General features: G+C 49.9%; 1 protein-coding gene across 2 annotated transcripts; it reads left to right on the top strand.

The window, feature by feature from the left end:
• Positions 1 to 360: 360 nt before the first annotated feature.
• On the top strand, positions 361 to 21297 carry WNT2B (Wnt family member 2B). 2 transcript variants are annotated; one of them, XM_084755387.1, is made up of 7 exons: positions 361 to 594; positions 1153 to 1256; positions 1418 to 2374; positions 8761 to 8981; positions 10449 to 10726; positions 12861 to 13125; positions 17309 to 21297. In XM_084755387.1, the coding sequence occupies exons 3-7, from the start codon at positions 2193 to 2195 to the stop codon at positions 17536 to 17538; spliced, it is 1176 nt and encodes a 391-aa protein (XP_084611513.1). In that variant the 5' UTR covers positions 361 to 594; positions 1153 to 1256; positions 1418 to 2192; the 3' UTR covers positions 17539 to 21297. The 2 variants fall into 2 exon arrangements, with proteins under 2 accessions (XP_084611513.1, XP_084611512.1); XM_084755386.1 differs by having other exon boundaries at positions 1153 to 2374.
• Positions 21298 to 27224: the final 5927 nt, after the last annotated feature.

Below are 27224 nucleotides of genomic sequence, written 5' to 3'. Positions count from 1 at the left end.
GCACCCTCCCTAGGGCGCTCTGCTCCACTTGGCTGACCCCTTCGACAGCGCCTGTAGACCAGCTCGCTCCTGTCAAGAGGCGTCTACTACTGACTCTTTTCTCTTTGTGGCACCCTACACCACAATCTGCCCAGCTTATTTCCTGCCCCCTCACATCCTCTCCTCATTATCAGCTATGACGAGCCCCTTTCACCCTGCCCTGTTTCCCCTCACCTCACTGCACTCACCGCTTTGTAACATTCCCTATGTTTCACTTCTAATGTTTATTATCTTGTTCAATAAAGTGTAAGCTCCATGAAGGCAGAAAAGGGTGTGTGTGTGTGTGTGTGTGTGTGTGTGTGTGTGTGTGTGTGTGTTTTCTCTGAGCATAGCACAACCCTATCAAATGAAGAAAATAGTATCTGTGGAAGCGCTGCCTATACTTGGCCTCTTACCACAGAGACTGCAGGCAGAGGACTGAGATGTGGGGAGAGGTTAACTGCCCGCCCCTCTGAACTTCTCTCTCTTCTGTGTGTCTGAGATGTCTGCAAGCCAGCTGTGCCCTGTCCTTCACACTCTGGCATCTCTAACACCCCCACCAAACAAGGACTGACAGTGAGTTTGGGGTTAAGGTGGGTGGGCAGTCACCAGCATGTTTACATCAAGACTTTATAGTTTAGATTAAAAAAAAAAAAAAAAAACGACGAGGAGAAGCATGAAAGACGCCTCAGAATGGGAGGGTAGGCAGGAGAAACTGAGGCTTAAAGAGTTAAGCCAGACTTCGGAGGAAATCTCCAGTTAGAAGGCTCCCCGGCTTTAAAGAATTTTTACGTTTCAGTAAGGGTCCTTCTGCCACCTGGGGCTTCTACTTCCCATACGGGCAAGTGCGAGCCCCTAGTGAGGTGGGGGCAGGGAGGCACAGAAAGGGAGCAAGGGGTCCTTTCAGCCCATAACACCTCTCCACCTCTTCCCAACTTCCCACCCTCTCTCTCCCAACCCACCTACCCCCGCCGCGGGCTCTGCGGGACTGAGGGGGGGGGGGAACCAGTGGAGAGGAGGAAGGGTAAAAGGGAGAGAGAAATAAAAGCACCAGGACTTCCACTCTCTCCACAGGACCCCCACCACGGCCTCTGGTGCGGGAAAGCCGCCCAGCTGTTTCTGATTCTTTCCTAGTCGCAGCTCCGCCCGAGGGGGTGGGGGACGGAGAGACCGAGAGACCGAGCTCTGCCGAGCCCCGACCAGCCGGGCACCAGTGGCTGCGTGCGTCCCTCTGGCAGGTGTGTCTCTTGGGCTGCCGCGCTGCCCTGAGCTGGGGAAAGCACCTAGGATTGGAGCCGGGTCTAAACGACTGGGGGGACGAGAGAATAGTGTTGGCGTAGTGGGTAGGAGAAGCAGGGGGGCGATGAGCCCTTGATGAGAGAGGGTCTCCCGCTCAAAGCCGACTGCCCAGGACGCCCCTGCAGGCTGAGTGGCCAAAAGAGTTCCACTGTCCAGCAATTCCTGCTGGCTGGGTGTCTACAAGTTGCCCAGGAACGCATAGATGGGAGGACCGATGCAAAGTGGATCTTCTGCATTTTAGCTCCGGTGTCACCAAAGGTAGAGGACTGGAAGTGTCCCCAATACCCCCTATCACCCGGTGCGCCTTGCCACCAAACCCAGCGGTCCGGGTTGCTGAGTGAAGGGCGCTAGGACCCGGTGGCGTGGCGTGGCGTCGGTAGGGACAGGGGGCTGCAGGCGGGGAAGAGCCCCGTCGCGGGTGGCCGGAGCAGGTTAGGGGCGCTGCACGGTGACGCTTCATAGAACCTAGTGGAGGAGGCGGCCGCCACACCTAGGGCGCTACAGAGCACCCCGGCTGGCGCGGGCGGAGCCGCGCTGAAGGCCGCGCGTGTCCCCGGCTCCGCCCCGCCCCGTCCAATGAGAGCTGCGGCCGCAGGGGCTGTCCGCGCGCTCTGGCCCCCGCCGCTCTCCGCGCCCTGGAGCCACGGACACCGCACCCGACCGCCCACACCCGACTCAGCGTCCTCTGGTCCTGCAACTCGCGCGCTCTTGGGAATCCAGTGCCCGGCTTTCGGTCTCCACGTGCCCCGAGGTCCCCCAGTCACCCACGCTCCTCATGGCCACACTGTTGGGCGAGCTAGGAGACGCCTGAGGGAAGCCCGGACAGTGCCCGTCCACGGCCCTGCGGGCTGCACGGCCGGAATCTGCGCGGAGCTATGCTGAGGCCGCAGGGTGCGGAGGAAGCCGCGCAGCTCGCCCCTCGGCGTGCCCGCGTCCCGGTACCCGCGCCCAGACCCGCGGCCCCCGACGTGTCCCCAGCTTCCGCCCGCCTGGGTCTTGCCTGCCTTCTGTTGCTGCTGCTGCTGACATTGCCGGCCCGGGTAGACACGTCCTGGTGGTGAGTGTGGTTCTCTGGGTGGGTAGGCACACTGGAACGGGCGCGTTGCTTCGGGCACCAGCTGCTCCGGCACCAGGGAGGAATTAGAAGTGATGGGGCAGGACAGTCCCAGAAGTCTCCAGTGGCTGGTGAGGAGTTGGAGAGCATGAGGCGCTAGAGAGGAGAGCGCTGGGCGTCTGGAGCGAGGTAGCTGGTGGATGAAGTCCTCTATCACAATTATGCCGCTGTATTTCTACTCAAGACCCTGGGGCAAAAAGCTACTCTCTGATTCTCTCTCAGGGTGGGTTCCAGGAACCAGTCGCTCCGCTCCTCCACACCCTGCGGTGGCACAGTCATGACCCTCAAAAGGCCTTCGACAACCTAAGGCCCGCTGGGTACTTGAAGTAGGGGGCAGCTGGCCCACATCCGTCTGCTAGTCTAAGCCCACACAACGAGGCAGTAAGAATCCACAGCAGGGCTTAGAGGTGAAATTGAGGCACAAACTACTCCCTTCCCCTTAATTCCCACAACTGAAGCAAATTAAACGCTTGGGGTTGCATAACCCAGGCATTTGTCACCAGCCTTGGTTTTGAGGGTGTAATTTGGAACACCGTTGTCCCAGCTGACAATACCTCCCACCTTTTCCGTCTACGCCCCAGAGGCTTCTATAGTCTCAAGAGTTTTAAGACCCTGTCTTCACGTCTCAGCCCTCAGACACCTCCATAGGGCAGACGAGGCAAAAAGATCTGCTGTGGGTTTTGGAGGGTTGTCTACCCAGCCCCGGGACTCCTCCACACACCCCACACCCCCCCACCACACCCCCGTAAGACACTCATCCTCTTTCCAGAAAGGGCAAAGTAAAAGGGTAGATTTGGACTGCACAAAGATTCTGTCTCCTCATCCTTCCTCCTCATCCCGCCAGTCAAACTGGCCTCTTGGGCAGGGCTGGTGCCCCTCTCTAACATGCAGTGGCCCCCTTCCCCTTGCTCTGCTCCTCCCCTGAAACAAGCACTCCCCCCCCCCTCCACCCGACCCCCCACCTCCCGCAAAGTGAAGTCTTTTCTCTTGCACCCTGTGGCTTTTCTCCGCCTTTTAGCTGGGAATCTGGGCTGGCTGGCTGAGGGGCAAGGCAGCTTGGGCCCGCAGATTCCTATCATTTCAAGATGCGGCTCTCTCCACCCCCACCCCCCACCCCTGTTTTCCTGTTAAAGGGGAAAAAAAAATCTTTCTTTTGGATCTTTTTTATCTCTGCAGTGTTGGGGAAGGCAAAGAGGGGGGTTCAGGATGAGGAAGCCCGGAGGCCTGTATCTTACATCTGGCTTGAAACATTCCTTTAGAAAGGGAAAGAGGGGAGAAGGGGGTGAGTGGGGGGGGGGAGCCTTTCAATGACCAAAGCGAAATCAGCGCCCCCCCCCCTTACCCTTATGACTCAGTTGGGCTGGGGACTTACATCTTCAGGGTTGACGTCAAGAAAACATGGAAGCTGGAAGAACCCAGTGCCCACCTCTATCTGGCAACTGGCTTTTCAAAACACTTGATTACTTTTCTGCCAGTTGAGACAGTCTTGGTGACCTGTGGGTGCTTAGGTGAGGAAGGTGCCCCTCTGGGCATTTTCACACCCTGGAAGAAGTTCCTAAATTAAACACTCACCTGCAGCTCTTCTAGCCAGTTTTTTTGTTGGTTTGTTTGTTTGTTTGTTTTACCCTTGACCACTACTCCCTCTCCCATTTCCTTTTTCCCTCCCTCCCCAAGCGGTTCACATGAAAGATGGCACAAAAGCTATGAGATGGGAGAGCTAGGGAGGGAGGCGGGTGACAGAGGGACGGAGTGGTCCCTCGGGGCCAGGCTGAGTGTGGGTGCAGAGCTCACGTCCATCCCCACGCATCTTGTCACAGCTACAGCCATAGGTGTCTGCCTCAGCGGTCACCACTTGTAGAAGGAGGAAGCCTGAATTCTGAAGGCGGGTCTGGCCCCCCCTAAGATGATTATCTCAAAGCCAGCAGCACCCCTACTGTGCACAGTCCCAGGAAGAGATAGACGTCCATTGACTCAGTGAGTCTGTGCTCTACTCTGGAGCAGAAGGGCCACCCCTATGACCATGACCGATCTGCAGCCTGACCTCACGGCCCAGGATTCTACCCTCCCCTCTCTCCCCCCACCCCCGCCCTCGCCCCCCCACCCCCACCCCCGCTGGAACTCCTGCCTCTTCCCCTAACTAGACGAAGAGACAAATGATTTCTTCTTAGTCTATGACCAGAAATGGAATGTGGAAATCTGGAGACTCACAAGAGCTGGGTGTGTTCTTGGGCTCATGGAGAGCCTAGCGCACAGTCCTGTCCGGTATGGCTGATCCCGTTATTCCGCCCTCCCCAAGTCCCAGCACCATGGCCAAGCACCTTATTGAACATCCCCTCTAATCTCCAGGATGAGCCAGTGAGGTAGGAACTGTTACAGTCCCTGTGTCGGCAGTGAAGAGATTGAGACATAAGAGAGGAAGGAAAAACAAAACTTGCCAGCCATGGTGGCACACGCCTTTAATCCCGGCAGAGGCAAGTGGATCCTGTTGCGTTCCAGGCCTGCTTGATCTAGATAGCAAATGTTAGGCCAGCCAGAGATACAAAGTGAGACCCTATTTTATTTATTATTATTATTATTATTATTATTATTATTATTATTATTATTATTTTGGTTTTTCGAGACAAGGTTTCTCTGTGTAGCCTTGGTTGTCCTGGACTCACTTTGTAGACCAGGCTGGCCTCGAACTCACAGTGATCCGCCTGCCTCTGCCTCCCTAGTGCTGGGATTACAGGCGTGCGCCACCACACCCGGCATCCTTTTTTTTTTTAATTGCTCAAATTTACACCAGTTTTAGAATCATATGTTTTTATTCCTAATCAGTATGTCCCTAGAGTAAAAGTGAATTTTGGCTGGGTATTATGCCACATTCCTGTAATGCCATTACTCAGGAGGCAGAAGCAGGGGAATTGTAACTTTGAGGCCAGCCTTGGATGTAGAGTGAGACTCTATCTCAAAAACAAAACAAAACAAAAAAACAAAAACAAACCAAGCCAGGCAGTGGTGGTGCACACCTTTAATCCCAGCACTCAGGAGGCAGAGGCAGGAGGATCCCTGTGAGTTCAAGCCTAGCCTGGTCTACAAAGTGAGTCCAGGACAGCTAAGGCTACACAGAGAAACCTTGTCTCAAAAAAACAAAACAAAACCAACAACCACAAAACCCACCCCCTTGAGTTTGAGGTCATGTGGCTTCCTTCATCCTGGTTTCCCCCAACTGCCCCTTCACAGAGTGGGATTTCTGTCAGTATTCCTGAGCTCGTCATGTAGAGATTTCCCTGCCCTGCACCCTGTGGCATCACCTTGCTGGTTTGAGATAGTAACTCACGCCGTATCCCTGGCTGCCCTGGAACTCTATAGAGAGCATGCTGGCTTCCCGCTCACGGAGATCTTCCTGCGTCTGCCCTCCCATTGTGGAGGCAATGAGCCACCACTGCTGGCTAGGCCTTGAAACCTTTGTTCAGAATGTTCTGTGGCCTGTGCACAAAGACTATGGTTTAAGAACAGATCTGGGGGTAACAGTTGCCTCTGCATCGTAAGGCCTGTTTGTGTTGAGTAGACACAAAAGGAGTGGGGGACCGCTGGCTCCGTCTGACTAACTGAAAGAGTTGCTGGCTACCTCGGAAGAGGGGGAAACTGGGCATAATCAGAGCAAGCAAGTGAGTATTCAGTAGCTACTGAATGCCTACTATGTGCCAGAGGCTTTCCTTAGCGCTGGGGATCCTGACATGCAGATTCAGTAGACATGGGGAGGCAGAGTCTAGACACTTACAAACCCCCAGAAGCAAGGGGCTAGTGTAGGGTCCAAGTGATTGGCAAAGGAAAGACTGTGAACTGGCCAAAAGCAGGTGAAGAGAGCTCTCCTGTGCAGGAGGGTGGGGAGGAAGCGAAGAGTTCATTTCTGAAAGGGAAAACAGGAAGTCAGGAGGGAGGAGGCATCCTCTCCCAGTGAGCTGAGGGATAGGCCCCCATGAAGTCTTTGTGCCCCTAAGATCTAAGCTGAGTGACTGGCGCGTGGCAGGCATTGTGCAAGCCTGTGTTGAGCCGAGGACGATGGGGTCAGTTTCAGGCTCAGCATCCTTGGTGGTTCCCACGCTTGGCTCCAAGCTCCCAGAGGCAGACTGGCGGGCGAGCCGCATGGAAGGTCTTGAAGCAGTTCCTTGGGAAGTAAGCACGGTAGTAGGAAAACCTAATTATCATCCCAACTTCTATACTGAACAGATGGTTCCCATGCTCACTGAGAATGTAATGAGAAGATCAGTGTGGGCTACAGCAGAGTAGATTAAAGTCAGACCACAGGAAAGGCCTTCTTACCAGAGTCTGTCCTACCCCACTCCAGACTGGCTGTGAGGGCTGGATGATTGGTCACTCATTGCCATTCCCACCTCCTTCCTCCAAGCCCCAGATAAAACAAAACAAAACAAAACAAACACCCATTGCCACGATCAGTAATCTGGGGCTGAGCTGGGGGAAGCAAGCCGGTGGTGAGACAGGGCCGAGCTCCAACTCCGATGGTTTCAATACTCTAAACAAAGCACCAGGGCAGTGGGTGTAACTCGGGGCTGTGCGTCAGGCAGGCCTTTCCGGCCTGGGCTGTTTATTTTGTTTGTTCCTGGAAGCTGCCGCCCTGATGGACAGTGCTGGGGATGCTGATTCCATGGGATTTGTTCTTGGAGGGACAGCCCTCTCACCCTTCCTTCAGGACAGTTGGGGCTCATCAGCCCTGCTGAGTCCCATCCCCCACCCCCCACCCCCACACACACCAAGAGGCAAGCACCAAGCCTCCTTGTGTGTTTGCCTGGGTCACTGTCACTTGTGGGTGACATCTGTGGGTGAGGGCTAGCTGTGGGAATGTATGGTGCGGGCAGGGCTCAGGACTGGTTGGCTTGCCCCTCGCCTCTCTTAGAACCACTTTGGGGACATTCCCAAACCACCGGCTCATTCATAGAACAGTAGCAGCTCATCAGTACAGCTCCCATCTGTTGGCAACGGGAAAGAGAGCAGAGTTCCATTTTGGTGTCAGCACAAGAGAATGGAACGTGCTGAACATACCAAGGGAAGCGCTCTGTGTGTGTGTGTGTGTGTGTGTGTGTGTGTGTGTGTGTGTATGTGTGTGAGAGAGAGAGAGAGAGAGAGAGAGAGAGAGAGAGAGAGAGAAGGGGAAAAGCTGAGCTGCAGAGTGGGAGGGAATGCATCATTTCTTTGGGGGAACTTCTTGGGAAGAAGGGTGATGTGGCCCCTTGTTTTCTCTCCAGTGTCTCCTGAGGCCACAGTAGCCCCCAGGGGTTAGAGTGTTTGAAAGGAAACATATTGCCTTGAGCGGTTTTGAATGACACTGACAGCCCACCTATCCCTCAGCAGCCATCTTTGTTGGCCTTGTAAATTGTTCAGATTAGAGACCCTACTACTTTTTAATCAATCAATCAATCAATCAATCAATAACTAGTCAATTAATTAATTAAAAGAGACAGTTTCTCACTATGTAGCCATGGCTGGCCTAGAATTCTCTATGTAGACTAGGCTGCCCTGGAACTCAAGAGATCTGCCGGCCCCTGTCTGCTGAGTGCTGGGACTAAAGGCGTGTGCTAACCTGCCCATTAGACACTTGCTGCTTTGTCCTGTTCGGGCTTCCTCTGCAAACAGCTCTTTGTCTGTGTAGATCCTTCCTGGACCCTGTGCCTCATAGGGTGGGGAAACTGGTTAAGAAAAGCTCTAGGGCCTGGAAGTAGAGGAAATGAGGAAGAGGATGGTAAAAGATGGGGTTTTGTTCTAGAGCCTCAGGATTAGAAGTGAGAATTATTTTTAGCTACAAAACCTAAAGCTGTAAACATTCTTCAGAACCGGCCATTGTGTCTTCTCCAGCCCCCCTCCTCTCTTGGTCCTGCTGTGGCTAAGCTCTCTCCGTGGCCCAGCCACTCCGGCCCTGCCTCTTACATGTACACGTAAGAGGAGTGCTGTCTCCCGTTCTCGTTTTGTTAGTTTATTTTTCTGTGAGGCTCTTAATGTTTATTAAATAAACAGGCGGTGGGTTTGTGTTACATGCCCACAGCTTCTGTGTACATGACACATGCCTGGCCTGTGTTCTACAAGTGTGTGTCACTTTGGCCTTTGGCTAGGGAACTGGCAATGCCCGGAGACCACACTCAGTTACTTTCTGCAACTTGGTAGCTTTTGTTCAGAGGTTGTGGATAATGGTCCTACCCATGAGCCTCAGAGGATGTCTTGGGAAAGGAAGGATCTCTTAAGGTCTAGGTACAAGTCACCCCCCTTTTTATCCCTCTGATGGTGCCCACCCCCTTTCGGGATGCTATGACAAGGCCATCTCCACTTTACAGGTACATAGGGGCACTGGGAGCCCGAGTGATCTGTGACAACATCCCCGGTTTGGTGAGCCGGCAGCGGCAGCTGTGCCAGCGTTACCCAGACATCATGCGCTCGGTGGGAGAAGGGGCCCGAGAATGGATCCGAGAGTGCCAGCATCAGTTCCGCCATCACCGCTGGAATTGTACCACACTGGATCGGGACCACACCGTCTTTGGCCGTGTCATGCTCAGAAGTAGGGCTCTCTTCCTAGCTTCTGAGGCCTCTTCTTTTCCTATGCTTGGGGTGGTGGGTTACAAGGGTAGGCACGCCCCCCTTCACTTTCCTACACACAACTTCGTAATCTAAGAAACAACTGTGGGCAAACCTGGGACACAGGACTGGGCACTCACTAGCCTAGATTTGTAAGTCTTTCTCAACCTAAGTGTTTTTGAGATGGTGGGTCAAGGTAAGTATTTCCTGGTGCTTCCATCCTTTGCCCTGCCTTTCTCTGGCCTCCCCATATCCCAGCCCTGGTGGGCATCCAGGAACTCTATAGCTAAGGACTAGGACCAGGTCCTCTGCTTCTTACCGCCACAATCACCACTGTCACCTGGTCACCATACCAATTCCAACATAGCAATGGGTACAAGGGATAAACAGAGGGTGGTATGTAAGTATTCTGAGAGCCATTGGCTTGCGCTCAGTTCAGCAAGAGCTCAGCCGAGCTAGAGAGCAAAGGTGAGAAGGGGTGGGGGGAGGTGAGATGGGGCTCTGCAGGTGAAGGAGAACTCAGGGCGATAAACATCTGTCCCCAAGGGCGAGGAGAGGGCCAGAACAGACTAAAGTTAGTAGTTTCTCTGAACACACTGACCCCTGGGCAGGGGTCCACACCACTGGGGAACTGTCCAGCAGAGGAGGCCTGAAAACCCCAGAATGCTGACTAAGGCAGGTGCAGCTGCGTCAGGACTAGTGTGCTCTCTGTCTCTGTCTCTGTCTCTCTCTGTCTCTGACTCTCTCTCTCTGCGTGTGTGTGTGTGTGTGTGTGTGTGTGTGTGTGTGTGTGTGTGTGTGTGTGTTTGTGAGAGAGAGAGAGAGAGAGAGAGAGAGAGAGAGAGAGAGAGAGAGAGCGCTCAGATGTACAGAGAAGTGGAGTAGTGAGGCCTGCCAGGAGAGGCTGGCCACTCTGAGGAACACTCTCAGAAGACAAGGACACTTTGATGGGTGGAGTGGGCTCTGGAAAAGCTGAAGAGGCTCCTGAAGTTGTGTGGATCAAAGGAAGGAAAGGGATGGACAGAGCTAGGCGTGTGGCCTGTCCCCGCAATCTTAGCACTTAGGGAGGCTGAGACAGAAAAATCTCAAGTTCAAGACTGGGTTACATAACACGCTCCAGACCTAGACGGTTGGAGTAAGACACTGAAACACACCCAGAAATGTGTGTGGGGTGGTGGTGGTGGTGGTGGTGATGGTGGTGGTGGTGGTGGTGACAATTGTGGTGGTGGTGATGGTAGTGATGGTGGTGGTGGTAGTGACAGTGGTGGTGATGGTGGTGGTGATGATGGTGGTGGTGACAGTGGTGGTGATGGTGGTGGTGACAGTGGTGGTGATGGTGGTGGTGACAGTGGTGGTGATGGTGGTGGTGATGGTGGTGTGGTGGTGGTGGTGGTGACGGCGGCGGAGTGGAACTCATGGGCCTGTAATCAGTCTGCCTCTCTGTGTGTAGGTAGCCGGGAGGCAGCGTTTGTCTATGCCATCTCATCAGCAGGAGTGGTCCATGCTATCACTCGGGCCTGCAGCCAGGGGGAACTGAGTGTGTGCAGCTGTGACCCATATACCCGTGGTCGGCACCATGACCAGCGAGGGGACTTTGACTGGGGTGGCTGCAGTGACAACATCCACTACGGGGTCCGCTTTGCCAAGGCTTTTGTGGATGCCAAAGAGAAGAGGCTTAAGGACGCAAGGGCCCTTATGAACTTACATAACAACCGCTGTGGTCGCACGGTCAGTACTCAAGTCTGGGTCTGTATGTTCAGATTTTCGGGTGTAAACCAGTTAGTGTGACCACAGGCTGAACTCAAAGGTGGAAGAGTTGGTGGCTTCTGAATTACTTCCAAAACCCCTAACATTTTGCCACAGAACGCAAGGGAGCCTGGGAATGCATAAGCCTAACCAAGTTTTTATAAGACAGAAAAATAACTTTTGTTTTTCTCGTTCTTTTCTTTTATGTTCCCCCTACCCTTCTCTTCCTCTTTATACCCTCCTCTCTCTTCTCCTTCCCTTTCCCTATTTCCTTCCTTCTTCTTTTCTTTTCTTTTTTTTAAATATTTTATTTAATTTTAATTTATGTGCGTTGGTGTGAGGGTGTTAGATCTTGGAGTTACAGACAGCTGTGAGCTGCCATGTGGGTCCTGGGAATTGAACTCAGGTCCTTTGGAAGAGCAGGCAATGTGCTCTTAACCACTGAGCCATCTCTCCAGCCCCTACCCCCTTTTTGTTTTGTTTTTTGGTTTTTTGTTTGTTTGTTTGTTTGTTTTGTTTTGTTTTTCTGAGGGGCTGAGGTCAGGAGTGTTGTTTCTTTTTGAGACAGGGCCTGTGTAGCCTTGGCTGGCCTTGACCTCTCACAGATCCACCTGCCTCTACCTGCTTAATGCTGGGATTAAAGGCATGTACCACCATGCCCTGCCTTGTGTTTCATTTTGTTTGAGATCTGCCTATAGCCTAGGTTGATCTCAAATTGGTAGCGATATTGCTGTATTAGCCTCCTGAGTGCTGGCATTATGTGTGTGTCACCATGCCTGACTAAAAAGTAAACTTTAAATTCTTTTTTTTTTTTTTTTTTTTTTTTTTTTTTTTTTTTTGGTTTTTCGAGATAGGGTTTCTCTGTGGAGCCTTGGCCATCCTGGACTCACTTTGTAGACCAGGCTGGCCTCGAACTCACAACTCACAGCGATCCGCCTGCCTCTGCCTCCCGAGTGCTGGGATTAAAGGCGTGCGCCACCACGCCCGGCTTAAACTTTAAATTCTTAATAGTTTGATTTGTATATGGCTGAGTATGTACATGTGGGCGTGTGGATGTACATTGCCTGCCAGAGGAAGATGTCCCTTATTCCCTTGAGAAGACAGGGTCTCTCCCTGACTCTGGAGCTCAAGTTCCAGCCACGTTCCTGTCTCTAGTCCTCCTGTTTCTGTACCCCAGGCCCCACCACTGGGATTATGGGCCCATGTGCTACCACGCCTGGCTTCTTACATGGGCTGTAAAGATCTACACACGGGTCCTCATGGGGGTCTGTAAGTGCTCTTACATACCAAACCATCTCCCAAGCCCCAAAGTAGCTTTTAATTTTAATTAATTAATTACTGTTGTGTGCATGTGCATGATGTATAGGGTGGGCACGTATGGCCTGGCGCCTGTGTGTAGGTCAGAGGACGACTTTGTGGAACTGGTCCTCACCTTCCGTTATATGATCTGGGGATCAAGATCAGGTTGGCAGGACTGCATGGCGAGTGCCTTCCCTTGACATCAGTATTACTGGCCCCAAAAGTAGTTTTTTTTTTTAAAAGGTCTTCCTTCACGAAGGCCAAGAGACTCAAGTATAGCTTTAGGCTGGTCACTGGCATTTGAGCATCTGCTATACCCTGTGCTGAGAAATGGCGTAAAAGCAGAAGGCATGCCACTTGGCTCTTTAAAAGGATGCTCAGTGGTTAAGAGCATTGACTGCTCTTCCAGAGGTCCTGAGTTCAATTCCCAGCAACCACTGGTAGCTCACAACCATCTATAATGTGATCTGATGCCCATTTCTGACCTGCAGGTGTACATGCAGGCAGAGCACTGTATACATAATAATAAATAAATAAATATTTAAAAAAAAAAAAAAAGGATATGCAGGCTCTAAGCAGGAGCAGACTCCCGTGGCTTGACAACCCATCAGGCAGCCATGAAGAGCACAGCACTGTTGAGGACGATTTGCTAGGAGAGACTCTCTGACGTGGTCTGGAAGAGTGGGTGGGGTCTGACGTGGCGGCGAACCGCCAAGGACTCCACCAGCAGGCCTGGGCCGGCAGAGCTCAGGGCACTCCTGCTCTTGACTTCAGAGATGACCAAACAGTGTCCCCACCTGCCTCCTCCCTCCCCTAGGCTGTGCGGCGATTTCTGAAGCTGGAGTGTAAGTGTCACGGTGTGAGTGGCTCCTGCACGCTGCGCACCTGCTGGAGGGCACTCTCAGACTTCCGCCGCACCGGGGACTACCTGCGGAGGCGGTATGATGGGGCCGTGCAGGTGACTGCCACCCAGGATGGCGCCAATTTCACAGCAGCCCGCCAAGGCTATCGCCACGCCACCCGGACTGATCTTGTCTACTTTGACAACTCCCCTGACTACTGTGTCTTGGACAAGGCTGCAGGTGAGAAAGAAACAGGCAGAGACGTGGAGCCTGGTTATTGGTGCAGGTGTCTCTGCTTAATCGAGGTCTGTCTAGTTTATGGGAGTTAAGGAGTCAGTTGCCTCCTTACGTGAAAACCTGGCCTTCAGATAGGCGGTCTGTGCCTCAGGTTGTCAGGCCTGAGGTTGCACAAGTAGTCACATGTCACTCACGATATCTTCAGTGTCTAGGATACGGTAGGTACTACTCAGAAAACATTTCAATGAGCCACCTGTTTTGAGTTCTGGGCAAGATGTGAGCTACACACACACACACACACACACATACACAGATATTGTAATCAAATATAACTACAAAGCAAGGCGACTAGAGAAATCAAGGCAGATTTGTTTGAGCATGTGGGTTCTCAGCTGCTTCTTGATGTGCTGCCAGTGAAAGAGACAAGACGAGATCTCTGTAAAGGCTGGTAAAGCAGCTAATGCTTCATAACAAGAAGAAAATGGCTGCTTCTCAGACTGTTCTAAATATTTGGGGTTGGGGGCGGGCAGGAGGGGGTCTTGGGAAACACTGCAAAGTGATAGTGGGTTTTTGTTTGTTTGTTTGTTTTGTTTTGTTTTAGTTGTTCAAGACAGAGGTTTCTCTGTATAGCTCTGTCCTTGACTCACTTTGTAGACCAGGCTTGCTTCGCTCTCACAACCATCCACCTGCCTCTGCCTCCTCAGTGCTGGGATTAAAGTCATGTGCCACTACCGCCTGGCAGGATATGGTGTTTTGATGAGAGAATGGAAGCTCCCATCTTGGCTCATAATCTCTGGTCCAGATAACTTAAACCCGGGAAGGGTGTGGCTCCATGGAGCTGCTTCTCCTCTGGTTCCCGCCATAGAGCTCCCAGGCTCTTTTCTGCAGATTCACTAGTCAAGATTGGGTAGAGCAGAGCCCTGTGCCTTGGCTGGCTTCAGTACCGTTCGTTTTCACTCACTATTACTCCTAGCGTCGAGTGCCTCAGAGTGCTTCAGCCCCCAGAAAGAGGGTGGCGTTCCTGATGGGTAATGGGAGGTATATGTGCTTTGTCAGAAAGGTTGGGGAGGCCCTCTGGACCCCCTGGTGATTTACTGTCATGAGGTAGTTAACCATGTGGCCTCATTCAGAAGGTTCATCTCTGCATGCCTGTGGAGAATTCCACACATCTGAGGTATAGACTGTTCTGCTACATCTCAAACACGCCTTTGGAGTTAGAAGAAAGGATGTGTCCTATGCTGATTCATTTTTCTCAGAGGCATAAGTTTTGGGTTTATACCCAAAAATCCAAATGGTATCAGCCTCCCTAGGAGTACAGAGGCAGGTGCTCCCTCCACAGCAGTGCTACTGAAACTTCCGGCATTGATCCAGTCTCCAGTGCTGAAACAACAGGCCATGTGTGTGAGAACCTAGCGTATGAGTGACATAGACCTCTCTTATCTATGGAGGGTGTGCTTTAAGATCAGGCGATGCCTGAAGGCAGGTTGTACCAAACACTATATATACTATGCTTCTTCTTAGACATACACGCCTGTGGTGAGGTTTAACCTGTAAGTTAGGCATGGCATGCGGTGAGTAACGAGGACAGATGGTAAGATGGCAGGTTTATTATTATGGTGCTGCTGATGCTGATCTAATCCAGGACATTGTAACGATCTGGGCAAGGGCTCTGACACTTAGTCACAAATAGGACAATTTTAATAACACTGTGTGGTAAAACATTTATAAGTTTTAATCATTTATTTTTGGACTTCCCACTTAATACTTTTGGAACTACAGCTGATGTTGGGTAACCAAGCTACAGAGAGTAAAACCATGAACAAGCATGACAGATGACTATAGAGGTAGTTCAGTTCAAAATTAAAACTTTTTAGTTTAGCTAATTTTAATTCATCAAATTCAAGAGAACACTGTAGGGGCTGGAGAGATGGCCCAGAGGTTAAGAGCACTGACTGGTCTGCCGTTCGTCCAAAGGTCCTGAGTTCAATTTCCAGCAACCACATGGTGGCTCAGAACCATCTATAATGTGATCTGATGCCCTCTTCTGGCCTTCGAGCACTGTATACGTAATAAATAAATAAAATCTGAGAGAGAGAGAGAGAGAGAGAGAAGGAGAGAGAGAGAGAGAGAACATGCTGTAGCTAGTGGCTACTATTCTGGAAAGCATAGCTCCAGATTGTAGAAGAGGATTTTGTTATTTAAAACCCAGCCCTTGGAGTTGGACTAACATATGTAGGAGACCTAGTCAGCCCACATTCTAGAGCAGTAGTTTGCCAACATTTTGGATTATATACTCCTGCTGTAAAAAAGAAAATGGAGGGGGCTGGGGAGATGACCCAGTGGTGAAGAGTGCTTGGTACTTTTCCAGAGAATGTGAGTTCAGCTCCCAGCACCCACTCAGGCTAAGAACTGCCTGTAACTCCAGCTCCAGGGGATCAATGCTCTCTTCTGGCCTGACAGTGCGCGCGCGCGCGCGCGCGCGCGCGCGCACACACACACACACACACACACACACACACACACACACACACACACGAGCTAGAAAGATGGCTCAGCAGGTAAAGGTGCTCCTGCAAACCCTGTTAAGCTGAGTCTGCCGCCCCAGTGCCATAGGTAGAAGGAGAGAACCATCTGCCACAGGTTGTTCTCTGGCTTCTGTGTACACGCTATGGCCTGTGCATGCCCCCCACATATACATGCATACAGATCATTGTTGCAGTGCTGGGGATCTAACCCAGAGCCTTGCACATGCTAAGCAAGTTCTTTACCACTGAACTACACTCCTACTCCTAAGTCAGAGATTTTTAAGCCAATAAGCTAAAACACAAGGAAGTTCTGCATTTTTCTCCCCATATCCTAGTGGAATGTGGAGACTATTGCTGTTGAAGTCAGCGGATCCATTTTCTTTTTCTTTCTTTCTTTCTTTCTTTCTTTCTTTCTTTCTTTTTTTTAGTTTTTCAAAACAGGGTTTCTCTGTGTTATCTTAGCTGTCGTAGACTTGCTTTGTAGACCAGGCTGGCCTCGAACTCACAGCGATCTGCCTGCCTCTGCTGAGTGCTAGGATTAAAGGCATGCACTTACCACGCCTGACCTGCTGATCCATTTTCTTTCTCATGTCTCAGGCCAGGGGTCCCTGTCACTAGGAAAAAGGTTGACGGGATCTTTTGGGCTGACATCTGCTAGAACTAGGTCCTGAGCATTCCCTGTGCAAGGAGAAAGCTATCCTACCTCTTCAAGAACCCCTTCTGTATAACAGCGGAACTCCTTAGAGCTAAGCCACCAGCCAGGCATGTGCCACCTCTGTGGGACAGCAGTGATAAACACTGTTAGGTCCTGCTGCAGGGCGTGGCTGCCATGGCCTGCCCTCTACCTAGGGGCGGCAGTGTTTCCTCTCTCCCAGAGATTCACTGTACAAACCAGACATTTTGGTTCCAGGGCCCCCTTTTCCCCACCTCCCTACCCTCTCTCCCCCCTCCTTCTAAGCACACAGTCCCCCTTCCCTTCCCCCTCCCGGGCCACTTCCAATAGCATGTATATATTATAGCTTCATCGCCAATTAGCTCATTCTGTTCTTTAATCAATCAAACGTGCCATTACAATCTGTGACATTAAATGTTGGGTTGTTTTGTTTTGTTTCCCCTGAGACAGGACCTTGCTATGTATTCCAGTTTGGCCTCAAACTCACTATATAGCCCAGGCTAGCCTAGGACTAAAGTGGCTCAGTATTTTCCATGACGGGGTTACAGGCATGTGCTACCATACCTGGCCGGGTGTTATTTTATATATCCATGTTTTCATATATGGAAACTGAGGCCCAGACACATTCATTAACTTGCGCACTAGCGAGCGACAGCTATAAAGTGGCACAACTAGAATTTAAATCCAGATAAAACGACTTTATAACTCCTACAAACTAGAGGACCATACCTGGCTTTACAGTTACTGTATTTTCAAGTTAGGTTCTGAAGAGGACATGGCAGTGTGTGTTGGCAGGAAAGGGGCTGCAGGCAAAACAGACAGCCCCTGGGGAGCTTGGATTGTGCGAACAAATGATCCTGGGCCACACTTCCGTTAGTGGTTATATTTTCAGGAAAAAAATAAAGAGATTTCTAAAGGCTTCTTAAGAGTGTAAGGGTACCCAGAGCGGCTGAAATGAAAGTAACTTGGTTCTTTCTCTCCAACTCAGGTTCCCTAGGTACTGCAGGCCGAGTCTGCAGCAAGACCTCTAAAGGAACAGATGGTTGCGAAATCATGTGCTGCGGCCGAGGGTATGACACAACTCGAGTCACCCGTGTCACCCAGTGTGAGTGCAAATTCCACTGGTGCTGTGCTGTGCGCTGCAAAGAGTGCAGAAACACTGTGGATGTCCACACTTGCAAGGCCCCTAAGAAGGCAGAGTGGCTGGACCAGACCTGAGCCCACAGATACCTCAATCTTCCCTCCATGTCAAGCCTCTGACTCAAAAGCACAAGATCCTCGCATGCACACCTGCCTCCACCCTCAATCTTGGGCTGCTACAGCTTCTGTTACGGACTTGTGATCCAGAAGGGACCCCAATGTCCTGGCTGGTTCCTTGGCCCTAGGAAGGACATGGATAGGGCATGGATATAAGACAGTGGGGAGGGGGGCTCCCTGATGTTCCATCTGGAGGTTTGAAGGGAGAGTGGACGAGGTGGGAGGCTGTCTTCAGAGTGGTTTGAGTTGCACTAAAGTCAAGGCTCATTTTCCCCTTTGCTTGCACTGACTTCTGATACTCCTCGGGTATGTGACAGGAAGGGAACCCGGAGGTAGCTTCCTTTTTTGATCCTGCTCTAGCCAAGGATAGATAGGACAGAGATAAAAACTGCTGTCGCTTCACTGGAGACAATTTGTGCAGGTAATTTTAGGCTATAGTGATCTGAGATAGCTAGATGAGTTAGCCAAGGTGAACACGGCTCCACCTCGTGATTTTATGCAGCTTATAAACTAGTGGTTTTGTGAGGAGGAAGGTCACATAGCTGACAAATACACATTCTCCGTGTGTCCCTTTCCACCTACATCAGGCAGCAGTGGCCTGCTTACTGGCTGCTGCTCAGAAGGAGGTAGCTTGCGGTGGTTCAAAAGTCTTAATAGACCAGTGGAGCCCCGGAACAGGGCTGTGAGAGGGTAACAGTAAGCCTGGCTAGGCCTGGGACTCCCCTCCCCGCCCCCCCCCCCATCAGTTATTCTGGAGCTTTGGTAGGCTTGGAAAAGGCTAAGTCAAAGGTGAGTAACTCATGGGAGAGGGTAAGCACACCTGATCTCAAGGGCTGTCAGGAGCAGTGTGGACTAGGAAGGTAGAGCTCTCATTTTTGGCAGTTCTTTAGGAGAGGGCCTGCAGCTTTGAGGTAGGAGCAAAGAGCAAGAGAAGGGGCTGGCGTTGAAGCAACGTGGTACACACCTTAGAAGGCAGTGGCCTCCTCCCGTTTACTCAGCGGACCTTTATCCTGTGATTCCCCAAGTCCTACCGATAACTAGTGTTTATTCCATGACTGACCTACACAGGGCAGGGTCCCCTCTATGCTATGAGCCATTGCCTGACTAGGGGATGCAGGAGTGGAGTCTTCAATGACAGCAAGCGTGGCAAGCGAGAAGGTAGGACATAGGGTTTGAAACCTTCACGTGACCCTAGACAGGGGTGAGCTTCTTGCCTGTTGATAAACACACAAAGTAGACACCTGCACTTACAACAGACTGAGGTTTAATTCCTAGCTATTTACTCACTCACTGTTTTTTTTTTTTTTTTCAGCAGGGCCTTTAAATTCTCCTGGCCCATTTTATTTTCCTGTGTAAAATGAGGGTGCATGCCTCACTCAGATACTGAGATTTAACCATGTCCTAAACTGGAGCCAACTAATATATGTCATCAAAGTTTCTGATTGGTCAAGTACATCCTAATTTCTCTAGAAACGTCTAATTTAGGACTGTCTGGTCTTGACGACAGTCTGTAGATTAAGAGGCTGTCACAAGGAGTTCTTGATGTAAATCCTCTTTCCTTCCTCAGGTTCCTCAGGCTTTCAGAGGTTTGTGGAGCCACTTCGCTCTGCCTAGGCAGCAGGAGGTTGGGGAAGGGGGGCAGCTCTGGCCACGGAGGCAGATTTATTTGGACGATAGGACTAATATTTGTGTAACCTGCTGAGACCTGTGTGGGAGAGTTTAGGGTGGTTTTTCTTTTGGTAAGGGGATTTGCTCCGGTTTCACATCCATTAACACAAAACATGAGCTAGTCAGGGCCCTTGTGGTCTGTGGTGAGGGGATGACTGTGGAGAAATGGGACTGAGTGAGTCAGGCCTAGAGAATGTCTTCCATGCAGAGTAGAGTCAACTGGATAACTGATGAGCCAGTGGTGGGATTAGGGAGGGGGAGCAGGAGGGGAAGAGGAACCCATTGCAAAAGGAAGGGGAGCTTTGGAGCAGACTATCTAAGTCACTACATCAAGATGGCACAGGCCGTCTACGGGAAGTCAGCCTGAGTTAAATCTCCCTGTGCTGTATTCTCTACTCTTTGATTTGGGGTTCTTAGAAGTGGTAGAGCTCTGTGACATCTCATATTACTCCCATGTTTCTCCCTGGGCTCCAAATTCTAGCTGATAAAGACGTACAACCTCTTATAAATGGTAAAGAGAAACATAGCTGTCCGGGGAGTAAGACTTTTGTAAAGCGAGGTGTTTATATGAGAGAGAAGACGTCTGTCTGAGCCCTGCTGCAGAAGCTGTGAGGCCCTACGAAGGAATGGTGGCCAAGCAATTAATTTTTCTTTAGAACGTAGCTTGTCTCCGCATTCCAACTGGCTTTAGACAACTGGCGTTCATTCTGCACTATACAAACAGAAACTGATTTATTTGGAACAAGCAACAAAACAAGAACTTTCTCTGGTGCCGGGGCTCCACATACCTCTGCTGCTACCCCTCATCTGTTCTGAGGGCCCCTCTTCCATGTAGTCTCTTTGTGGTAGAGCTTGTCGTCCATCGGCGGCAGTGCCTTAGCCTCCTTCCTTGTTTCCTTTCCCTCCTGTTGGTCCTCATTTCATCTTTTGATAAATATTTAGGACAGCGTATTCCAATAAGTGCTATTTGGATACAGAGTGAACGTAAAAGATACTGTTTCTGTCCTTTAGGGATAATAGGGTCTTTTTGGAGAAGTCACATGACTGAAATACCTCAGCTACACAGCCTGCAGCCAGTTTCTTTTAAATAGGAGAGCCAGGGTGATGGCTCACACTTGTAATCCCAACACTCTAGGAGGCTGATGCAGGGAAATTGCTGTGTTTGTGATCAGCGAGCTCCATGTCAGCCCGAGAACAGACTAAGACCCTGTCTCAGACAAACAAGCAAACAACAGAAAGGAAGAACGCTGGTCATAACCCAGCGCTATAGAAAAGAACCAGATCTTAGTTGTCAGCTCTGAATAACGGCATTAATTCACACGCTTCCTTAGATAGAGTAAATATAAACCATGGACCTCTGATGAAAAGAAGAAAACACTGTCCTGTGGGTATGTTTGCAGAAAGCTTTGTAGATCTAACGTGTGAGCACCAGCAGCCTGGTTTTCCTTCCCCGCTGTTGCAAGACACTATTCTTGCCCTCTCTCTCATCCCTTGTCAAGAACACCAACCACCAAGCCCCTGACCAAATTCTTAGACCCACTCAGGACATAAGTTTCTGCACGGCATTAGTAGAAGACAGATAATCAGGATTTCCCACCCCCACCCCTGCCTTGCTAAAAATCTTTTATTTAAATGCTCTCGGTGTTCATGAGGCAGAAGCCCAAGCTAGCTAGGGATAAGGGAGGCCGCCAGGCAGGGTATGTTTCTTATCCCTGGGAGGCATTCAGCCTCGCTCCTGCAAAGAACAATGCGGTGCATTCCTGGGCAGGTCGGTGGGCCCTGGGCGCCAGGGTCTGGTGGAGAGAGGTGCCAGACACAGAGTGCTCCGTAAGCAACCCTGCAGAGCTGGCCCTGGGTGCAGAAATGAAATACAGAGAGCTTCACGTTACACACCTGGTTATTGATGGCCTTGCTAGAGGCCTCTGCCCCCACCTTCCACTTGGGAACTGCCTGTATTGCGGGGGTTGGGCATCCTTGAGGCAATGGTGGAAAATAAGAAAGACGTGCTTCCTTTGTACTCTTTGCCCTTCCTGTCAGCCTGAGCACAACCATGAGGATGTGTGTGTGTGTGCGCGCGCGTGCACACACGTGAAGAAGGTGCGCTCAAAATGGACTAAGACATATTTTCTCAGGCTGTCTGAGAATTATAGTAGTCTCACTTCTCCAACAATTAAAAACAAGCAACTAGATCCTCCAGAAATCATACCAACAACAGGTCAGCTACAAGCAAGGAATGTCTCAAAACTACATTATCAACATGCAGAGCACTGTTTGTTTTGGGAATTGGTACTCTCCTGGGAGTTGGTGGAGGAAGGACACGGAAAGGGCATGGAGAAAAGAGATCAAGGGTGGAGAATTACCACCCAGGCAGAGTGGCGGAGGCTGTGCAGCTTCTTAAACCTGGTTTGCACTGAGGACAGGGAGTAAGTGCATCCTATGTGTTCTGACTGACTGGCCAGGCCCCTGTGACTGCTTTGAGCTCCACATACTCTCTGAGCATGCTGTTTATGATCTGTTGTTTTAAACTCTTACCAGACTAGAAAATAGAAAACCTTTGAATCCAGGAACGAGCTCGGTAAGGGCGGTTTGGAAGAGCACAAGCGGTGGCTTTACAAGGGGAAGCACATCACAGCTGCTGACTGCACTAAGCTTCCTCGGGAGCAGTTTTCATCTTTGGATGATTGGCAGGTGTCACGTAATAGACCTGAACCTAACCCCAAAGTTAAAGGAGGCACAAGAGTCTGTGGGGGACTTTGCTCACTTCCCTAGCCTGGATTATCTCTGAGCATTGCTGTGGTGGTTTACATGCTATTTGCGTAGAGTGCTGTAGTCATCCAGGATTCGAAAATGCAACATAAGCATTCTCTGCTTTGCTCCTTAATTCTGAATAGCTTTTTTTGTTTACTTCCATTTTACCCATGAATCTATGGATAGAGCAGCTGGACATAAGAGTTCTTCTTTAATGAAAAAGCAAAAATCTGATGACATTTTGTCACCACTACCAGCCCCTGCAAGCAGCCATGGCCAAACAGAAAAGCCACGCCAGTTTCATCCTTTGACAAATTCCAAGGCGGGCCTTCCACAAGAATAACAATGATGCTCACAAAAGCCTTTTGTGCACAAAAACTCTTGGGCGTGTATATATAGATCTCACAGTTAGCCCAGGGTTTGCGAGGTGGGGAGTACTCTACTTCATGGAGCCATTCAGAGAGGTTCAGTGAATGATCTAGCCAGAATGCGAACCTAGTTTCCTTTAGCTTCCAAATCCTATGTACTCTTCTCAAAGTCTGAGGATGCTAGGACTAAAGGGGAGGGGGGGTACCAGAGTACCAGCACTTAACAACAAACTACCGCTAACAGGCCCTACCCTTAGGGGTCCTAGGCTGCCAATACAGTGTCTAAGCAGAACTTATAAACTTATAACCTCATCAACGTGTCTTGTTTGCACTTTGTCACTGTTACCATCACCCTCGAGGGGTCACTTTACAAAGGGCTCTGCGTTCCAATCGCTCTCACTTCTCATTCTTTGTAGCCCCACTCCATCCCTCAGGTTAAAACTTGTGTTTTATTTTCTCTAAGTTCTTCTCTAATGGTGCTTAATGCACAGGCAGAGGGGAAGTAAGCCCTGAGAACAAATGACTACACTGTGGGCTCGCACTGAATTTTCTTTGAGACTTCTTTTTAAAAATCACTACCAAGTCCTTGGTGGGCAAGCTAAGATACCATCCTCTTCAAGCCCACTCAGAACCTAGCAGAAACTCCTGGACTGCCAGCCGAGACAGGCGGTTCATCCACCAGCCGTGTCCAACCTCGGCAACACAAAGTCTTCATCGAGAACTGTGCAGGCAAGTCACAGAGCCTGCCATGTTTTAAGGAAGCTTATGACTGTCATTTTGTGTCCGTCTGCGTTTATAGCTACTCTGTGCCATGTGTCAGCAGACACGTGTGGCTTATGGGAGGCAGGCAAAGGAGACCTATGATGCAGAGAAAAATCTCTGGGATGAGGCGGACAGCAGATTTCATTTCATCAAAAAAACGTGCCTTTCTCAGTTCCTTCGGCCTTTACTCAAAATGGGGGCCTCAGTTTAATCGAAGACAGCAAGAAAAGGCAGCCCAGCCAACAGTTCCCTGTCCCACACCGGAGTACACTTGGTGAGATAGAGGTAGCGTAACCCCTCAAATAACTGAAATGTTCCACTGGTGTACCCCAACTGAGAAGTCAGAAGGGAGGCCGCAGAAAGAGTAGTCATCAATCATGGACTGGGATGTTATAGCTCTCTGACCTGGGCCCCTGCTTGAGCTAGGGGAAGAGCACCTACCTATATGTAGGATTTCTCTGCGGCAAACCTAGCTTTTGGTCCATCCATCTTGGCTCTCACTGCTCCCTGCTTTCCACCCCCATCTGCCTCCACATGTGGGCTCAGAAGTCATCATCTGAAGAATTCCACTGCTCACCTCCTGCATAGCAGCACAGCCCCATGAGGCCGCACACCAGATGGAGGGGATAAAAGTACGAGGTCATGGCTTCTAGCAAGAGGTTTTTCTTAAACTAACCCTGACTCCTGGAAAAGAGTCAGAGAAGGAGTATGTCTGGTGAGCTGCTGACAACAGCAGCTTCATAGATCTGATGTAAAAAGGAAGGAAAATTCTAACTTGGCCTTTGGGTTTACTCCTGGTCTCATGTCTGTAGCCTGAAGGTGTCTGAGGAGAATGCAGAGATGGACAAATCAAAGGGTTAAAGATTTGAAATGTAAGGATCCACACGCTGACATGGAGGGCTAGCCCTCAACAGATGCCTTGTTTCTCCAGGAGTACAACTATAAAGTGGAAGGAAAGGGATGGAGGTGCACTAGGACCCCGAGGACATTGGCAAGGCCATCGGTAGGCCTTTTAAGGCTTGTGTGGGACGAAAAGGGCAAGGGGCTTAGAGACTGGGCATCACTGTTAGCATCCTGACTGTGGGGAGACAACACACCGAAGTGGCAGTTACGACGAGACAAACAGGGCCCGGGAAGCATGTCTTAGAATAAAGGAAATGTGAATGTGAGTGAGATCCGTCAGAGCTGGTTTTCCAGAGGAGGTGCTTGGGAGCTGGAATGTTGTAAGATAAGGCATGGACAGCTGGAAGGCAGGCAGAGGAAGGCATTCTGGGGTGAAGGAACTGGCGCGTGCTGCTGAAGCTTACAGGCAAGAATGTACAAGCAATATATGAGGAATTCCAAGCAAGTCTACACTATATACATTGGGGAATACAGAGAAATCAGAACGCTGAGCCCAGAGCTTTATTATGAGGTGGCTATGTCAAAAGGTTCAGAGTCCCATGAGAGCCACACAACAGCTATGTCAGTGAACTCCAGGGCGTCTATGGGGAAAGCACTGGGATGAATTCATCCGATACACATAGAACAACTCAAAGACATGGGTGTTTGCGAAATCCACCAAAATGCCGTGCATCAGTAACTACAGATCCTTATCATTTGAAATTCTGGGTTAATCAAGTGATATTAAATAACCAGAGATATGATACATGAATGTGGTTTTAGGCCCAGAACCTGACATCAATCAAGTCAAAGGCGTAAGAAACAAAAATGTGAAAAAGTAATAACCTACAATAGAAAAACCAGTCCTTCCTTCACTGCAGACCTTAAAGCCTGACTGTCCCTTTTGGTATACTGGACTTCTGTGGCCACACATTTATCACATCTGAAGCAGAAGCGGCTAGAGAGAAACTTCAAAAAGAACGCTAGAGATCACAAAACAAGTTGACTGACAAGTGAGAAGACAGTTCTAATGCATTACAGGGCACTGGACCAACAGCCAAAGGTGGACAAATTCTGAGCTCTTGGTCACCACCCAGATCTGTGGTTGGTTAGACAGGTTGATGAAAACAGCTGTTTAGCAGGCTTCTCTCATCCTTGACAGGATTTCCTTAAGTTGGACATGGACAAAAAAGTTCACAGGCAATGCTGCTACCTCTATTCAGTTTCCTGAGGCCACTTTCAAAAACAGCATAAATACTGGGCTGTGTGCTGGACCCAGTGTGGCACTCAGGACATGTATTTTAATGCTCCTTAAATAAGCTCGGAGGCGAGCAGTAGCTTAGGTTTCGGCTTCACCTCGCTGGCATAAGTAGGTGCTGAAAGGGAGGCAGCGACTTCACAGCGATAGCGTGTGTTTGTGTCATCTCGGTTTTTCCCCTCCTCTCCTCGGCAGTTTATTAAAGGTGATTTCTGAAACCCTCCACAAAAGGAAAGCTCCAGGGTTTACGTTCAACTGCGACACCACTATGGACTCACTGAGCAGCGTGTTTCAGGTTGCACTATAATTTCTCCATGTAATGTAAACCCATGGAATCTGACATAAGCTGATTGCTTGTGCTGGTTATTTTATTTACATTCTGAATGGAGGGGATTTCAATACTCATAAACTATCTAACTGTCTTATTTTTCATCTGCTCTCCCAGGGCAGCTATTATAAAATAGGCCTAGAGACAGAAGCCTCAACTTGCAGGACTGGTTAAGCAACAAGGGAAAAGTTATTGCTCAAAAAGCAATTTTAAAAAATTCAATGTGGAATTTGAGGCTGAAACACAGATATGGTTACTCTTAATGCCATCCAGAAGATAAAAGTTCAGGGAGAAGGCTAAATAACCGTGTTCCTTATCTTGGTTTCAGTGCTGTGAGAGCGGAGAGTAGCTTCCCAGAGTTCAAAGGGCTGGAGTTAAGTCTTCCTAGAGACCAAACGCTAGCAGACAGAGTCCCAGAGTTCAAAGGGCTGGAGTTAAGTCTTCCTAGAGACCAAACGCTAGCAGACAGAGTCACAGGAACGGCTGGGAGTGGGCTCCCTACCACACAGAACGATGAGCGTGCTTCCTCCCACCATGCATCAGAAGCTGCCATCGCACATCTAACTTACTATCCAGACATGGGCATCGTGTTAACCTACTTAGCAACCATTTCGGCTTACTCCAGTAGGTGCTGGCTGGCACGGCAAGCTTACAGAGATTGCCAGAGAGGTAGCAGTTGCCAGGAAATTCCCATAGCCTCCATCTTCTGCCTTCAAGTCATTGCTCAAATCATCTGAGTTCTCCCTTCTGCTATAGCACCGAGCTGCTTCAGTTCTCTCCAGCCCTCCAGTGCAGCTGCATGCTGCTCATCAACTCCACATACTTCACCATGAATCAGTTCCCATTGCCACTGATTTGTGTAACCTCACCAGGCATAGGTTCTGTGTCTGTTTCATAATATGTGCACTGCCATTCTACTATTCAGGAGGCTGAGGCAAGAAGGACTGGGATTTAAGGTCAGCCTGGGCTACACAGTGAGACCCTGTTTCAAAACCTCAGGGATCCAGTTAATACGTATTACTTGACTAGGGTGGCACAGTAAGACCTGTTTTCACTTACCTGGAAAGCAAACAATCTTGGAGGTCCCTCCTATAAAGAAAGACTTGTGAAAGATTCAGAGTTGAACTGCAAAATTCAGCTTGGAAGAGTGGGCAACAGGAACTTACTTAATGCTGTGTCCCAGTGTCTTGTTTTTACATGTGCATGGCACTTCCCTACTTGTCAGAATTGGTGCCACAACAGGCGGCTATGGGGTGAGAGTGAGAGGCAGGCCAGACCTGGGAGACAGAGGCGCATCATCTCCTCTTCTCTACATAAACGGAAGCCAGTAACTGGTTCTAACTCACTAGTCCCCTCCCATGACATCGCAGTATTTCATTTTCACCTGGGATGTCCTTCAGCCATTATTAATTTGCCACTATTAGGAATGAAATTATATAAAAGAGGAAAACATGGGGTAGGAGTTTTTATGGCAGTTACTGTGTGACTAGAAGGTAAGACTTTTCTTAAACGTGTCATTGAGGAGCTCTTTGTTATGTGTTAAATCCTAAACTTCATATAGACATTATACTGAATATTGTATTTACAAAACTATGAACTTAGGCAGTGAGGTATAAAGATGAAAAATATTCCA

The sequence above is a fragment of the Acomys minous genome (genome assembly GCF_964271855.1).
Source record: "Acomys minous genome assembly, chromosome: 14".
Lineage (NCBI taxonomy): Eukaryota > Metazoa > Chordata > Mammalia > Rodentia > Muridae > Acomys > Acomys minous.
This window is presented reverse-complemented; position numbering and strand designations above follow the sequence as displayed.